Source organism: Jaculus jaculus, chromosome 13 (genome assembly GCF_020740685.1).
Source record: "Jaculus jaculus isolate mJacJac1 chromosome 13, mJacJac1.mat.Y.cur, whole genome shotgun sequence".
Taxonomy (NCBI): domain Eukaryota; kingdom Metazoa; phylum Chordata; class Mammalia; order Rodentia; family Dipodidae; genus Jaculus; species Jaculus jaculus.
In genome coordinates this window covers 52140419-52157611 of record NC_059114.1, presented here as the reverse complement: position 1 = coordinate 52157611, position 17193 = coordinate 52140419, and the positions used below count along the sequence as shown (strand labels likewise).

Here is a 17193-nt window from a genome sequence, read left to right as displayed (position 1 = left end):
ACACAATTACAGCACCTTTATATCTATAATCTTAATTCTTTGCTTCCCAATAGTTAAACTGCTGAAATATTTAGTTAATTTTCCCTTGAAGAACTCACAGTGTGTAGAGGAAAGATAAGGTACACTAAATGGGAGGTTGGACAGCATATTGTTAGTTAAGCAATTTGTAAAATGAACATTAGAAAATAATCCCCCATGTGGTTTGACTCCAAAGCACCAGGAAGAGCTAGTCCCATAAGTTATACTGGAAAATAATTTTCTTTTGCTTGTTTGTGGCTCTTTTGAAGAATTTTATTTATTTATATCAAGATAAAGTCTCACCGTAGCTCAAGCTGACGTGGCACTCACTCTGTAGTCCCAGTTTGGCCTCCAACTCACAGTGACCTCTCATCTGCGTTCCAAGAGATGAGCTTTTTTAAAAAAAAATTTATTTACTTTAGACAAGAGGCAGAAAAATAGGGGGTGGGGGAGGAAATGACAGAAGGGCTACGATAGAGCCTCCAGCCACTGCAGTTGAACTCCAGATGCATGCGCCACCTTGTACATCTGGCTTACATGGGGCCTAGGGAATTGAACCTAGGTCCTTTGGCTTTTCAGGCAAGCACCATTAACCGCTAAGCCATCTCTCCAACCCAAGAACTTTTTTTATTGACTCAATGACTGGTTGGGATTTTAAGTCTTTCTTTAAAGTAAGAAATATATTTTTGTTTTTAGAATTGTATGATAATTTGAAACAACTTTGGTTTTGAATCATTAGTCTAAAAATGTTGATAAGAAAGAATAAATGGCTGGTCATGGTGGCACACACCTTTAATTCCAGTGCTCAGAAAGTAGAGGTAGGAGGATCACTGTGAGTTGAAGGCCAGCCTGAGACTACATGGTGAATTCCAGGTCATCATGGGCTAGAGCAAGACTCTACCTCAAAAAACAAACAGGGCCGGGCGTGGTATGCCACACCTTTAATCCCAGCACTTGGGAAGAAGAGGTAGGGGGCTTGCCATGAGTTCAAGGCCACCTTGAGACTACACAGTGAATTCCAGGTCAGGCTGGGCTAGAGTCAGGCCCTACCTCATAACACAACAAAACAGAACAGAACAGAACAAAACAAAACAAAACAAACCAAACCAACAAGAATAAATGTGTGATGGCATCCCAGTATGTTGTTCCTTTCGAGCATTTCTGTTCAAATATTACCAAGTCCTGTCAAACACAGTTTGAGTCAGACATCATTGTTGAATGTGCAGATGAAAGTGTTAGAGACGAGTGAGGGCAAGGGGGAGGGTAGCGGTGCGGGTGTGTGCGCACAGTTTGCGGAAGAGCTCACACTGGGTTAGGTAGTGTAGGGGAAAGGGCATTCTTTGGCTTTGACAACCATGTTTGAAAACTTGAATGTCCTGAGCTTACATGATGTGAAGATGAAACAATAACTAGTAGGTTTTTGCCCATCTTGCACCAGGGAGGAGAAAGCGGTAAACTAAGCCACATCTAATAGGTATAGTAAGTTGTTGAAAGTCAGTCAGTGGTGAATTCTCAGGGGCTAGTGAATTGAAACTCAGTTTGTCTGATTCTGCACTCCATTTCCATATTTTTATGATTGTTAATTCAGATGATTATTTATTTTTTCTTCTTGCTTTATGGAGATTAGGCAGTTTAACATATTTACTTGGACTTTAGGATTTTTTTTTTTTTTTGAGATAGGGTTTCACTCTAGACTAGGCTGACCTGTAACTCACCATGCAGCATCACGGTGAGGACTTTTGTATTGTTAATAAAGTTGTCACATTTAGCAAGTACAAGTACAGATTACTGGATGAAACTTGAATTTGTGATAAATGGGTAGGATTTTTGCTGTGTGGACATATGTTTCAAATATTACATAGAATATGATTATACTAAATGTTCATTTGTTGGTGATTTTAAATTCAGATTTAATTTAGCATCCTATATTTTATTTGGCAACCTTGTTTGTTAAAGAGAAAGATAACATTTGAAAATTTGTTGCGCACAGGGCTGGTGTTATGGTGCAGCAGTTAAAGCTGCTTGCTTGCAAAGGCTTCTGGCCCAGGTTCAATTCCTCAACCACCCCACGAAAGCTGGGTGGATGTGTGCTTGAAGTGGCAAGAGACCCTGGCTAGCTGTCCCCTGCACACAAATAAAAATTAAAATTAATTGCATGGCTCTGTATAATTATTTATTTATTTAGAGAGGCATAGAGAGAGAATGTGTATGCCAGGGCCTCTAGCCACTGCAGACAAACTCCTGACAGATGTGTCATCTTGCATATCTGGCTTTCCATGAGTACTGGGGAATTGAACTTGGGTCCTTTGGCTTTGCAGGCAAGCGTCTTACCTTCTAAGCTATCTTCCCAATCCTGGAATTTGCTATTTCCTTAGATACTCAAAATGTGAGGTTGTTTTTTAGAGCAAGAAAACACAGGTGGTTTGGGTTCTTGCTAGATTTCGTTACTGAGGAATGTGTACACTCATTTGTTCCTGAGAGAAGTACATAGTTGTTATACATCCCCAAACTTGTCTTGTTTCCGCTACCTCTATCATTTTAGCCTGGGAACTCACCCATGCCCTGGAAGTACAAGTGAAGTACTGATACTAAGGAAATCTGCCTTGTTACAGGCATTTTCTACCATGTTAGGAATTTTACATATATTAAGTTTGTTTCATCTCTCAGCAACTTTATGAGTCCTATAGTATTACCCATACTCCATAGAAAGAAAAGAGACAGGAGGTGATCCCATTAATGGCAGAATGGGGTTTGAATATCCACGTACTAGATCCAGTACTTGTAACATGCTCTTTAATATTGCTTCTTCTGGGTAACACTAGGGAAACCACAGGTATAGCATCTAGGATGAACTTCTTTATTATCATTGCCAGTTATCATACACTTTGGAAGTACTAAGCCTAAATGACCTAATTATCTTGGAAAATCAGACATAGTGCTGCAGTTTCATATCCTTTTCTTTCTTTTGATTTATTATTATTGAAATGGCTGTCTCTGCTCTTAAATACTATATAAAATCATGAGTGGTTTTCTTACTGCCACTTAAAAAATATAATTAGAAAGGGAGTTAGGAGCAATGTTTTCTAGCTGGTAAGGTAGTTTCTTCTAGAAACTTTGATCATTTTCCCAACATATCTGACCATCAGGCTCATGTACCCTGAGTAGGCTGTCAAAGGAAGCCACTTTTTCTTGTGCTTCTAACCGTGTTTCTCATACATATTTTTTTTCATAATTTCTGGCAACCAAGCTCTATCTGTGGAAAACTTATCTGGTCTCAGTTAGTGCTAGATGCTCACAGATGTGACCCTTAGGAGGGAAGGAGGGAATAAGCTTAACACAGATTTAGAAACTATTTTGGAGCCTCATCTCATAGTATCAAATGTCAAGGTAGGCAGGTCTCTTAAAGGACAATTAAGAAAACAATATGGTAAATAGTCACAGTCGGACATCACACAGTTGCAGGATGAACTAAACCCAACCTGTAATAATGTAAATAATGACATATGTACATTATGTAGTATATGATATAAGTAATATATAATAATAATGTAATAATGGAACAGTAATGCATATTGGTTGTGTGGTATAGGTGAAATTTCTAAGACAGGCATCATACATGCATTTAAAAAGTGTTGTTTTCAAACAATGTGGCAGAATTGAAGTTGATATGCTTAGAGAACTATTAGTTGACCTGGAAAGAAAGTCTAGCTTATTTTGGAGACTCGAGTTCTATCAGCATTTTGAAGCATCAGCAGGTTTCAAAAGTGTTTGGAACCCTTAGCTTTGCCTGTGAAGCTCTGTATCTTGAATATTGTAGTCAGTGCTCTTCCCTTTGCCTCATTGGCCTCTTTGCTCTCTCCATTTCTGCCACAGTTCCTAACCATTTTTTATCAGAAGTATTTCGTTTCCTGTTTCTGTTTGTGCTTAGCTTTTTAGTCTATCTGTAACATTCTCAGTATATACACCTTTGAAAGCAAAGATTAGAAAACCTTAACTTACTTCCTTCCAAGTTTTCTGTAAGAAATGAGAATATTTAAATCTTTAATATCTGTCCTCCATGTCTATTTTCATTTGATTTCTCACCATATTCCAAACATATATCCTATAGTACAACTATGCCCAACTGACAGCTTTACCCTGATACACCTCATGGTTTAATGTCTTTACATATGCTCTTCCTGTGTCCAGACGATGACTGTTCAAAGAGTCTCTTGTCCTTCTGGTAGGATTTCACTATTTCTTTGTTCTCACAGCATTTTTTGTTAATATGTTCCTTGTATAATCTGTTTTCCTTTAGCTTTGCCTTTTTGCTTTGCCATTATTAGGAACTCAGTACATGTTGGAATGAATACACTATGATGTTGATTAAAACTCTTCTACAGTTTATTGGTGGGGGTTACTTTGCCATTATTAGAAACTCAGTACATGTTGGAATGAGTACACTATGATGTTGATTAAAACTCTTCTACAGTTTATTTGGGCAGGGGTGACAAACAAGCCTAACTTACAATAAAAGTATTGGAAGTAAAATTAGTCAACCGAATATTTGAATAATAGTAATATAAATTAAGATTACATGTTCCTTCTTAAGTATAAGATTGGATATTGCCGCTTAATATTGAAGGATTAACAAGTGATGGGAGTATCGTATTGATCATTTGTTGATAGAGAATAGCTTAATTTTGAAATAGAGAAGATTTATTTTAAGTTATAGGCCCCCTTTGCATTTATTTTTAAGTTTGAGAATACTACAGTTTTAAAGTAGAAATAACTCAAAGCTTAAGTTGCATATTTTAAATGTTAATACCAAATGTCCCTTACCTGATTATAATTATTTTTTAACTCATAAACTTTTCATATTTTCCTATAAGTTACTGATTATTTAACTCCTGAGTAGAATTAATACTCCAGTTAAAAAAAATATGACTCTAGTAGCAATAACCATAACAGTGTAATGATGCTTTTGAGCTAAGGCTCCTTCTAAGGAATGGGTATTTTAAGTCATCTTAGGAATATTACAGCTTTTAAACATATGAGTATTTAAGCAACTTAATGATACTAGACAAAGATTATTAGGATAGTAGGACAGCCAGTAAACATACTAAAATTAAGAGTATCATTTGTCTTTGGCTTCATTTCTGCTTGAAATAATAATTTTGTATTCATAGTCTACATAATTTTGTTTTTAGTCATTTGGCCATACACTCATATATCTCTTGTTTGTAGTTTCATGAGTCCTAATTGCTTTGAGTTTTCAGTTGAAATGTATGTTTGGTCCTGATGTTAAAAATTGTAGGATGTAGGGCGAAAATATACAGAAGCTCATGTACTCTGTCTTTAAATAAAGGTATAAGTCAAATAGATTTTAAAGAAAGGGAGGAAAGGGAAAGAGGGAGGGAGGAAAGGAGGGAACTCTCCCTTAGAAAAATAGCAATAGATAAGTGATCTGGTAGACCAATTATGGGTTTACAGTTCTCAGACTCTAGTTTCTGATGAGAATGTTGTGGTGTATTTGGGAAGAGATAACTTACAGGGCAGCCCCACACCACTTTGCTCCCAGATTTGACCTTGTACCCAGCCAGGAGGAGCTGTACTTACTTAAGTGCCTCTGGTGGTACTGGATATGCCCATGTGCCAAGTGAAATGAATTGTCCCTTAAGAGATTCAGCTCTCCAGACTTCCAGGCTGTGGTTAGGAGTCCAAAAAAGATAAATCGTGATTCATCAATGAATAATTACTAGGGGCTTTGATGCATCCAGGAAATAGATAATTGTGTTTCAAACTTTATTATATTTTTATTTGAAAACTTAAATTATAACAAGATAGTGGCATTGAATTCATATTTTACCAGCTCTATACAACTTCTAGTTTAATCACTCATGTGCTAGACATTTCTCACTTATTTAAAATAGCTTTTAGTTCTTTTAATGGAGATAGCGTTGTTTGAGTGAAAAAAAAAATAATTTGCAAGGTATTCTTAATGTTATTCTAGCCCTGGTTCAATTTCCTATTGTATTCATGGGAAAGAAAAAAGGTTTGAATTGACCACTTAAGTAAATCAGCTTGCAAGTCAGTGTTTTGAGATTATTAAATCTAGAGGTAGGAATATAATTTTATATCACAAAATTCATTCCATACCCCTTTCATAAAATATTATCTTTCTGATTGGTCTCATGTTAATATGCAATTGTACTTTTTATAGTGATTTAGAGGAAGAAAGAACCAATTCAGTATAAAAGGGAATACTTGATTACTCTATTGTATAAGAGCAATAAAAGCTAATTTACTGTTATATTACTCAATATTGAAAGCTGCAAGAGGCTATCTTTCAGTTCATTCTTCATTAATTGTGCTATATTGTAGTAGCATTAGTATCTATTATAGATGAGTTTTATGGAAGGCTTTTAAGTTGACATCTCTGAGCTTTTATTTTGGCGCATGTAAATATCTTTGACATATTTTCTGCATGATTGTTGAAGGGCAAATGAACTGTTGAATGCAAAATGGATTAATCAGTCACTGTGTTTCCTCTGAAAACTCTTGTGATAAACCAGTCTTTGAAATGATTTTAGCTCCTAACAAATTATAACTGTTGAAAGTATAAAGTTATACTTAAAAAACAAAAGCTTCTTACCTATTGATCTTTATTAAGACAAGTTCTTCTAAATTTGCCTTTTATTGTAGATTATTGGAGTTTTTCTGCTAAATTAATTTGGAGGCTTTCGACTGCTCCAAAGTTCTTTAATTTAGTTGATAGCTAAGTGTCACATTCATTTTTACATCGTTGGGATGAACCTCCAAATCAGACATAGTTTATGGAAGGAAAGGGATTTATTGAAGCTTACAGATCCAGGGGAAGTTCCATAATGGTGGAAAAAGTTGGCCCCTTTCACAAATCCAAGCAGAGAGAAATAACATACCCGCACCAAAAGTGAGCACACTCTGGGAACTCCAGACAGAGCTCAGACTGCTCTCTGCATACCTTAGGGTAGAATTCTAGATTGGCCCCCAAACACACTTTAGGGCTGTGGTATGGTAGTCAGCTTCAGGTTGCTCAGATGAACCTCCAAACCAAGCATAGTTATGGAAGAAAGGATTTATTGAAGCTTGCTGATTAAGGGAAAGTTCCATAATGGCAGGAGAAGTTGGCCCTCTTTTACAGGACCAAGCAGAGAAAGAGAGACAGAAAGAGAGAGACAGACAGAGAGAGAGAGAGAGGGGAAGGAGAGAGAGGGAGGGAGGGAGGGAGGGAGAGAGAGAGAGAGAAACTCCATAAGTCACCACCAGCAAGCAAAGCAAACACATTTAGGAACTCCAAACAGAGCTCAAATATTCTATCTTTAGACTGGAATTCAAGATCCACCACCGCATACCTTAGGACTGGACCTTAGGATCCACCCACAGTAACACCTCCTCCAGCCAAGTTACAAGCTAGAATAAAACTCCTCAGTCTACTGGGGACATTTATTCAAACTACCACACCAAGTAACTAAGAAATACTTTGTACCTTTGTTAAAATTCAGGCAAGAGGTATGTGTGGCATCTTAGAGATGATGATTCTTTTTGTTTTTGTTTGTTTGTTTTTATTATTTATTTAAGAGAGACCAACAGAGAGAAAGAGAGGGGGGGGGGAGAGAGAGAGAGAGAGAGAGAGAGAGAGAGGGAGGGAGGGAGGGAGGGAGGGAGAGAGGGAGGGAGGGAGGGAGGGAGGGAGGGAGAATAGGCACACCAGGGCCTCTAACCACTGCAAACAAACTCCACATGCAAGCACCTCCTTGTGCACCTGGCTTACATGGGTCCTGGGGAATCGAGCCTCAAACCAGGGTTCTTAGGCTTCACAGGCAAGCACTTAACCACTAAGCCATCCCTCCAGCCTGAGATGATGATTATTAAGAGTCCATTATGGAGTACACATACTCCTTATTGCATATATATAACAAAGTGAAGGTAGAAGTACAATTGCTTATACATCTGTCAGTTCAACTTAATCTTATAACACTTATGTAGATATGAAATATTAAATGTGATGGTAGTTGATAAATATTACAGTAATTATTTTTAAGTTATAACAGTAGTTCATTATAATACTGAATTAGTTTGCTTGGCTGCTGTAACAAAGTACCCTAGGCAGAGTGGTGGCTTAGACAAATGAAACTCACATGTCAGTGGCATTGAATTATTTTGAGTTTTGGCCTCCTGTCCTTGGGTTCTTGATGGTCTCCTCTCCTCGGGTTCTTGATGGCCTTCTCTCCTTGGGTTCTTGATGGCCTCCTCTCCTTGGGTTCTTGATAGCTTCCTCTCCTTGGGTTCTTGATGTTTTCCTCTTCTTGGGTTCTTTATGGCCTCCTCTACCTGGGTTTCTGATGGCCTCTTCTCCTTGGGTTCTTGATGTTCTCCTCTCCCTGGGTTCTTGATGTCCTTCTCTCCTCGGTTCTTGATGGCCTCCTCTCCTTGGGTTCTTGATGGCCTCCTCTCCCTGGGTTCTTGATGTTCTCCTCTCCTCGGGTTCTTGATGTCCTTCTCTCCTCAGTTCTTGATGGCCTCCTCTCCTTGGGTTCTTGATGGCCTCCTCTCCTTGGGTTCTTGATGTTTTCCTCTTCTTGGGTTCTTTATGGCCTCCTCTCCCTGGGTTTCTGATGGCCTCTTCTCCTTGGGTTCTTGATGTTCTCCTCTCCCTGGGTTCTTGATGTCCTTCTCTCCTCGGTTCTTGATGGCCTCCTCTCCTTGGGTTCTTGATGGCCTCCTCTCCTTGGGTTCTTGATGTTCTCCTCTCCCTGGGTTCTTGATGGCCTCCTCTCCCTGGGTTCCTGATGGCCTCTTCTCCTTGGGTTCTTGATGTTCTTCTCTCTTCAGGTTCTTGGTGTCCTTCTCTCCTTGGGTTCTTGATGGCCTCCTCTCCCTAGGTTCTTGATGTCCACCTCTCCTTGGGTTCTTGATGGCTTTCTTCCTCCTCTGTCCCTACATAGATTTTAGATGTCTGGGTCCTAATCCCCTCTTCTTAGAAAGGGACTAGTCATATTAAGGTATTCTTTCATGATCTTATTTTCCTTTAATGTCCCCTTTTAAGACCTTCTCTCCAAAGACAGTCACATTCTGAGGTAAGAGAAGTTGTTGTTTTTTTTTTTTTTTTGAGATAGGGTCTCACTCTACCCCGGGCTGACCTGGAACTCACTATGTAGTCTCAGGGTGGCCTCGAACTCAGGGTGATCCACCTACCTCTGCCTCCCGAGTGCTGGGATTAAAGGCGTGTGCCACCATGTCCGGCATGAGAGGAATTATTTTAATGGTATATTTAGAAATTAGTTGTGGAAATGCCTTTTAAAAATATTCCTTTTCTCTGGCTTAATTGTACAAGTGAAGAAAGGTCATTTAAAGGTTATGATGATAAAAGAATAGTAGCTAGAATTTGTTGAATATTACTGTATTCCTGGCTCAGTACTGAGCAGCTGGTATTTCCAAACTCATGGGTTTGGGTATGGACTACAGGGAGTTAGACTATCCCCATTTAATGGTTGGTTGTTTTTTTTTTTTTTTCCCTCATTCTGGAATCCTGATATAGTTCCTAGTTCCCTGCTCTGAGTCAGTGCTGTGGGTTAGTGTCTTCTTTGAAAAAGTAGGATTCTGGGGCTGGAGAGATGGCTTAGTGGTTAAGGTACTTGCCTGTAAAGCCAAAGGACTTTGGTTGGATTCCTCAGGACCTACGTAAGCCAAATGCACAAGGTAGCACATGGATCTGAAGTTCATTTGCAGTGGCTGGAAGTCCTGCTGCGCCCATTCTCTCTCTCTCTTTTAAATAATAAGTAAATAAAAAAAAAGTACTGAAAAAAAAAGGAAAAAAGGTGAGATTCTTTTCAAACCCTTGTTCCATGAGATATCTTTGAATTTTTAGCCTAACATGGAGTAGTTAAATTATTCAGGAAATGTGCTTTGATGGCAAGTGATTAAGTAAGTCCTATAAAGGTATTTGATCCTGTATTCCTGTTTGGCTCCTAGTGTCTTATCTGATGTGTTGTAGATGCTCAGCAAATCATCATATAGAATGCTCTGGAACAAGAGGGAGGAATAGTCACAGCTGCAGTACTCTTTTTCAGGAAGGCACATGATCTGCACTGCATAACGTGTTTTTATCTGCTGCTTATTTTTCTCCAGCAGATACAGTGTACATTGGATGGTAACTTCATCACAGGTAGACCAATGCAAGAGCCATTGGCATTCCGTACACTCGTTCTCGCAGCTCTGGGTTTTAGAAGCCTTGGGCCTGGCAGTCTGCACACACTCTTGCTTCAGGCCTCTCACATCGAACAACGCAGTAGCTTTGGGTTGTTGCCGATTCCGTTTTAGTTGTCTGCCTTAGAGGTTGGGTTTGAACTTGTGGTCTTCTTTTTTTTTTTTTTAAACAGCCAAATTGCTGATAATTTTAGGAACAATTTCTAAGATATTTGGGATGTTGTAGCGTGAACTAGAGAATGAAGTTGTCAATGCCTACAGTTCTCTTTAGATTAAAAAAAATACATGGATATGTACAGATATGCTGTTTAGTTAGTGTTACTTTGTGTTTCCAAAGAACTGAATGATGAACAGCTTTTGGGAACAAATGCCTGCCTTTGGCAAAATCCTGCTCCATGTCCACATTAGTACTATAATCACCTTCTTGCTCTCCTGCTGCACTTGGGTCTGAGTTTTCACTTACGTATTGAGCAAGGAGGGAATTTCAGATTTTGGATGAGAGGATACAGTTTTGATCTCATCTTACAAGAATAGTATTTTTAAATTGTTAATACTGTTTAGATTGTTCAGGTTAAAAAATCCTCAAAGTAGTAATAAATATTTGGTTAGTCATTGAGTATTAATAACTGCTTTTTAAAACATGTTTTTATAAGAATAGTATGTATTTATGAGACAGCAAAAGAGGCAGATAGAGAGAATGGGTGCACCAGAACCTGTAGCCTCTTTGTGCATCTGCCTTCTTATAGGTACAGGGGAATTGAACCTAAGTCTTTTGGCTGTGCTGGCACGTGTCTTAAACACTAAGCCATCTCTCAGGCACAATAACTACTTTTTAAGTCTTAGTTTATCTTTCCAATCTTTCTCATTTCTACCTGGAATTTTTGTACAATGGCAGCGTATTTTTGTCATTTCAGTGTTAGTGATTTTTTGATTTTCATATCTACCAAAACAGAATTTCATTAATTGTACATGCTTGTTATTTATAAATATGCTGGTATATAAATGATTTAAGGTATCCAACAGTAAAGCAATGGAATGTGATTAAGTTGAATCAGCCCTATAAATCAGACCTTTGTGGTGTATTTGTGTCTTGATTTAGGTTGGCTGAAGACTTTCAATGACTACTTTAGAGACAAGACTCAGTATATTTTTAATAACATGGTCCTAAAGCTGAAAGAAGATTCAAGCAGGAAATTTATTTGGTCTGAAATCTCTTACCTTTCAAAGTGGTGGGATATCATAGATATCCCGAAGAAGGAAGCTGTTAAAAGGTTTGTTTCAATACTTTTTTTTTTTTTAATTTGGTAATACTAAAGATTACTAACCGTAGAGTTTTTAGAAGGTGAAATTTTAGCTTTGTATCTGAACTTGAAAATTTTTTTCACAGCCTGTTTGCGTTGATTTTGGTTCATCTCTAAAAGAGGGAAGCAAAACTTTCCATTGAAATCTCATGTTTTGTCCTAGAAGTGGAATTTCTAGGGCAACGGGGCTTGATATTTTAAAAGGCACAGAATCAAAGTGCCCCTGGGTAGGTTGCTTCAGTGTACTGCTCTGTCTTTTATGTAGAAATCAGTCTTCACTATTAGGCCAACCATATTTTTTGAAAAGCACAATTGGAACCAGGCATGGTGGTCCACACCTTTATTTAGTTCCAGCACTTGGGGAGGCAGAGGTAGGAGTATCTTTGAGTTCGAGGCCACCCTGAGACTACATAGTGAATTCCAGGTCAGCCTTGCCTGGAGTGAGAGCCTATCTTGAAAAAGAAAACAAAAACAAAAACACAGTCAACATGATGCCTGAAAAGTATTTTAATTTGCTTTTTGATTACTAAGGGTGTTGCATATTTTCTCATATGAACAAAGGTGGTTTTCTTTGTCTTTTGTTTTTGATATGGCTTGCTTGTTAAACTACTTTTACCATTTGTAAGCAAAGATTTTTTTCCTGAAGGTTTTCTTAATTTGTAGTCTGTGTTATTCAGACATAAAGTTTTTGTGTAGTCATATCTGTTAATCTTTTTTCCTGTGATATTCCTGTGATATTTACTGTCATAGAAAGTTCTTCCTCAAGCTAAATAAATAAATAAATAAATCTTTTTTCCCTGCAGTTTGTATTTTTTATCATTGATCTTTCAAGACCTCAACATTAGTTTTTTTTTAAATTAATTTTTTTGACAGAGAAAGAGGAAGGGGAGGGAAAGAGAGAGAGAAAGAGACAAAGACACACACAAAGAGAGAATGTGCATACCAGGGCCTTCAGTCACTGCAAACAAACTCCAGACACGTGCACCCCCTTGTGCATCTGGCTAACGTGGGTCGTGGGGAATTAAACCTGGGTCCTTTGGCTTTGTCGGCAAACGCCTTAACCGCTAAGCCATTCTTCTAGCCCAACATTAGTTTTTTTTTAAATATGGTATGATGGGGGATTCTCTGATATAAGTATAACTGCTTTTAAGAGTTGAGTATTTTGTTATGAATTTTTTAATGCTACTGATCTAATGCACTGAATTAGGTGTGGTCCTGATTACCTTGCAAGTTGTTGATGAGCCTTTCACCAGCTCTGTGAAGTTCGTGTAGTCATGGTCCTTGCTTTTCAGTTCATGACACAGACTCATGCAAGGTCACTCTGTGGCAAGGTGCAGGGCTGATGCTCCTCCCTGCCAGGCTGTTGGGCTTGCGCATGTGGACCTTCTCCATGATTTAAGTGCCTGTCTGCCCTCTTACTGATCAGAAATGCCGTGTTTTTGTAGTTAACTGTGCATTGACTTCGGGCTTCCTGAGTTGTTTCATGGGCACTTCTGCCTGCCTAAAATTGTTGGGACTTTCTAATAGGTTTCTGACAGCTTAAATTTTCTTCTTGAAATTTTTTTTTTTTTTTTTTTTGAGGCAAGGTTTCACTCTAGCCTAGTCCATGAACTAGAAGTCAACTTTATACACCAGGCTAGCCTCAATCTCACAGAGATTTTTCTAGATCAGCCTTCTGAGAGCTGGGATTAAAGGCATGAACCACCATGCCTAGCTGGCACTATTCTTTTTATGAGTATCCATTAAATTTTCCCAAACAGCCTTCAAAATCATTCTTGAAGTTGTGCTTACCCATTAAAATATCTTTGGATTTTAGTGAATTGACATGTGAAAACAATTTGGGGTGAGTTGGTGTTTATTATAGTCTTTGGAAAATGTTTTTTCTGATAACACTGCTGTGTTGTTGGTTAGGTGGGGGCTGGAAGTGAAGCTTGGGGGATATGAAGCCTGGGTAACTACCATAGCCGAAGAGCTGGCTGTTCCTCCTTTGCAGATAAGTGCTGCTGTGGCGACCAGGGTTTTCAGGAAGCCCCTCTGCATAACCAAAATAAACTGTAGTTCCAAAATGTTAGGCAGGGCACCTTAACTTTTTAAGTTGAACTGTTAGCATCAAATTTAGTTTAAAACCATGGAGGGAGGAAGAGGGGGAGGAAAACGAAACCATAGATTTTGATTTAGCTACTATGTGATGTTCTTAAAAATTAGTAACACTTTATGAAACTACATGGAAGTGAATTTGTTTTATAGCTAATTCTTCAATTATCAAGATTTTTAAAAAGCTTTTTTTGTTTTTTAAATCTTACTCATTGAGTACAAATTATATTTCATATTTTCTAAAAAAGCTAATAATTTTATAGAAATTTTACTGAAATGATTTAGGTTTTAAGAATTTGTCCCATCTGTAGTTATTTTTGCTTTTGAAAATCACTTTTCTGATATTTCTTCATTTCTTAAATGAGATTGGCTAAAAAGTTTTACTTTGGCTGGTTTTTGGCCCACTCCCAAACTGCCTAGAATCTGTTAGCAGTTTGCCAGTTTTTACCCTTGCCCTTTTCTGTTTTTCATTATTCATAATTCTTTCAGTCTGGTTTCACTAAGTTAAATGGACAGTCTAATAATCTTATTAAGTATGCCTCTGTGTGTTTGCCTTTTAGCATGATTTTAACTAAGTAGCTTAGAAATTTTTATGTTATTTTCTCATTTTTCCCCTAAATATTTTATATACTTACTATTTTCTTTTTGACTCAAGTTTCTTAGGAAAATAATTTTGAGTATGTAGGCACTGTTTTTCCTAACTATTTTTATTAAAAGTCTTATGGTCAAATAGTGTAAACTTTATAATTTTTATTCAGAAGACTATTTCAGTTTTTCCTTTTGACTATATAACCAGCATTGAACCTTCTACTGGTATTTAACTAGGAGGTGTTTGTAGAATGAAGATTTAGATGGATATCTGCCAATTCAGTATTTTATAATTAACCGTTATTACCTGCGAATAGTCAGTTCTATTGTCATAGCCACACAAGTAACTCATTTCTATGCAGAATTGTGCAGAGAAAGCTTATGGATAAAAATGAGTTTGGGGCACAGCACTCAACCAGTTGTTAGCAACACACACGAGAACCTAGAAAAGCAAACTTAATAAGGGCACTAGTGCGGTTTGTCATTCGTCCAATTGGGTAAGAATTGCATACATGCTATGAAAAATATCAGCTTCCCTTGAAGCAGGATGTTAAATTGGCTTGTGAAAATGGCTGTCTGAAGGGCAACTAAAATCTTAGTGAAAATTGTGGCAAGTGTTTTCTGAGATCTGATGCACAGGAGTGCTTGTGTGACTCATACTGAGATGGACTGAGGGAGCAGGTTTTTGTAGTGTGCACATGTGTACAGAGTTCGCCTGGGTACAGTTCCCTGCCTTTTCCTACTTTTCTCATACACTGAGTTATGTACAAAAAGTGCAAGATGTGCTCCCTAATAATATAATCAGTTATTTTGGATCAAGTACCCATTTTTAAAACAAGTATTAATACCAGAACTATAGAACTATACTTATTTTTTTGTTAGTGTGTTCTTGTCAGCTTCCTTTAATTCTTTTTCCTCTTTTTTTTTTTTTTTTTTTTGATTCATTAGCATCTGTTAGCTCACCTCCTATAGGACACTTCCTGAGCATCACTTATGGTTCAGGGGTTGTAAAGCTCTGACCACTCCCAGGCTTTTTGATTCCATTGTTAGTGTTTTTATTTCACCTTGAAAGGAATGTTAATGTTTTTTTTATTTCTTTTTAAAAATATTTTATTTTTATTTATTTATTTGTTTGACAGAGAAAGAGGGGAAGAGAGAGAAAGAGAGAATAGGTGTGCCAGGGCCTCCAGCCACTGCAAACCAACTCCAGACACTTGCACCCCCTTGTGCATCTGGCTAATGTGGGTACTGGGGGATCGAACCTGGGTTCTTTGGCTTCTTAGGCAAACACTTTAAATGCTAAGCCATCCCTCCATCCCTTTACTTTTCTTTCTTGTCTAATAAAAGACAAGGTCTCAAGTTTTCCATGCTGAACTCATTATACAGCTGAGGTGACCTTGAGCTTCAGATTCTTTTGCCTTCCCTTCCTGAGTGCTAGGAATTGAACCCATGGCTCCTGCATGTTAGGCTCCCATTCTACCAACTGTGCTACATCTTTAGCCCGTTAGTTTTCTTTCTTTCCTTTTATATTTATTTTTTTGTGAGAAAGAAGATGAGATGGGGGTGGGGGAGGGCAGGAGACGATGGGTGTGCCAGGGCTTCCAGCCACTGCAAAGGAACTCTGGATGTATGTACCTCTTTGTGCATTTGGCTAATGTGGGTCCTGGGGAATCAAACCTGGCTCCTTTGGCTTTTTAGGCAAGCGCCTTAACCACTATGCCATCTCTCTGGCCCTGGTTTTCCTGTTGGTGGCTAATATTGCAGTCATACCACTCTGGTGGTTGTTCTTTATTTGAATGTGCTGCCCTTTTAAAAATCAGTTAATTTGGACTAGCAGCTCAACAGATAGCTCTGTAGCTGAGCACAGAACTGCTTATGTTCACATGCTGGAAAGTCTAATCTATCGTGTAGTTTTGGGCAAGTAATTTCCCTTCTCTGTGTGGCAGTGTATTTCTCAAAAGAAGATGTTATTGGAGCCTTTTTGTTTGTGTTTTCCTGAGGCTAAATTAAGTATGATTCTTAGCATATGCCTGGCACATTTTCATTAATTCATTTGTAGCATTGAGAATTGAATTCAGGACTTCATGCATTCTAGGAAGGTGCTCTATTGTTAAGCTACATCCCCGTCTGGCTTGCATATATTTTTTTAATTTTTATTTATTTATTTGAGAATGACAGGCAGAGAGAGAAAGAGGCATATAAAGAGGGAGAGAGAATAGGCGTGCCAGGGCCTCTAGCCACTGCAAACGAACTCCAAACATGTGCACCATCTTGTGCATCTGGCTTATGTGGGTACTGGGGAATCGAACCTGGGTCCCTTGGCTTTGCATGCATGCACCTTAACCACTTAGCCTTCTCTCCATTTCCTATTTTTAATGTTTTTTTTTTTTCTTGGATACTTTATTTTTTATTTCTGAAGTCATCTTTATAGTCTTCATCCTTTCATAGGAGAGTTAATTATAGAACTTGTTTCTGTTCTATTTTTAAAAAGCTTGCTTATATAATGCTTCATTGAAGATAACTATTTTTTTTTAATGTGCTGAGATGGTTTTTAGGATTTAAAAAAAATCCTGAAATTTTGAATTTTCACCAAGTTTTATATCTGGGTACATAACTCATTGTCTTCCATCAATCTGTTTGGGTGTTTCCTCCTTATGTGTTCTGCATTTCCTGTTTGACTATTGCTTTGGTTTTGTTTGCCTCAGAGCCCAACTCTCTGGCTATGGAGTCTAATCTTTCTTTTTCATATGGTTTTTATTTTAATTTGCATGTTACAGTCACTGCATTTTGGGAGCTCCTTCTCATGGTGCCCCCCCTCCTCCCATTCTTTGCTGCATTGAATCTACTCCTTCCTCATTTGGAATGCTTTGCTTTAACTTTAGTCATGTGATCTTCAAGGCTAAGTACTTCCCCCTTAAAATTCATTATTGATCAAAAACAACAATCCATATCTGGAACTTGTCCC

At 38.0% G+C, this 17193-nt stretch overlaps 1 protein-coding gene across 2 annotated transcripts in view; it reads left to right on the top strand.

Moving 5' to 3' along the window:
- Positions 1-17193, top strand: part of Man2a1 (mannosidase alpha class 2A member 1) — a 186840-nt gene that overhangs the window by 30037 nt on the left and 139610 nt on the right. For both annotated transcript variants that reach the window (XM_045132451.1, XM_045132452.1), the window contains exon 4: positions 11345-11516. In XM_045132451.1, coding sequence (XP_044988386.1) covers positions 11345-11516 — 172 coding nt within the window. The remainder of the gene's footprint in view (positions 1-11344; positions 11517-17193) is intronic.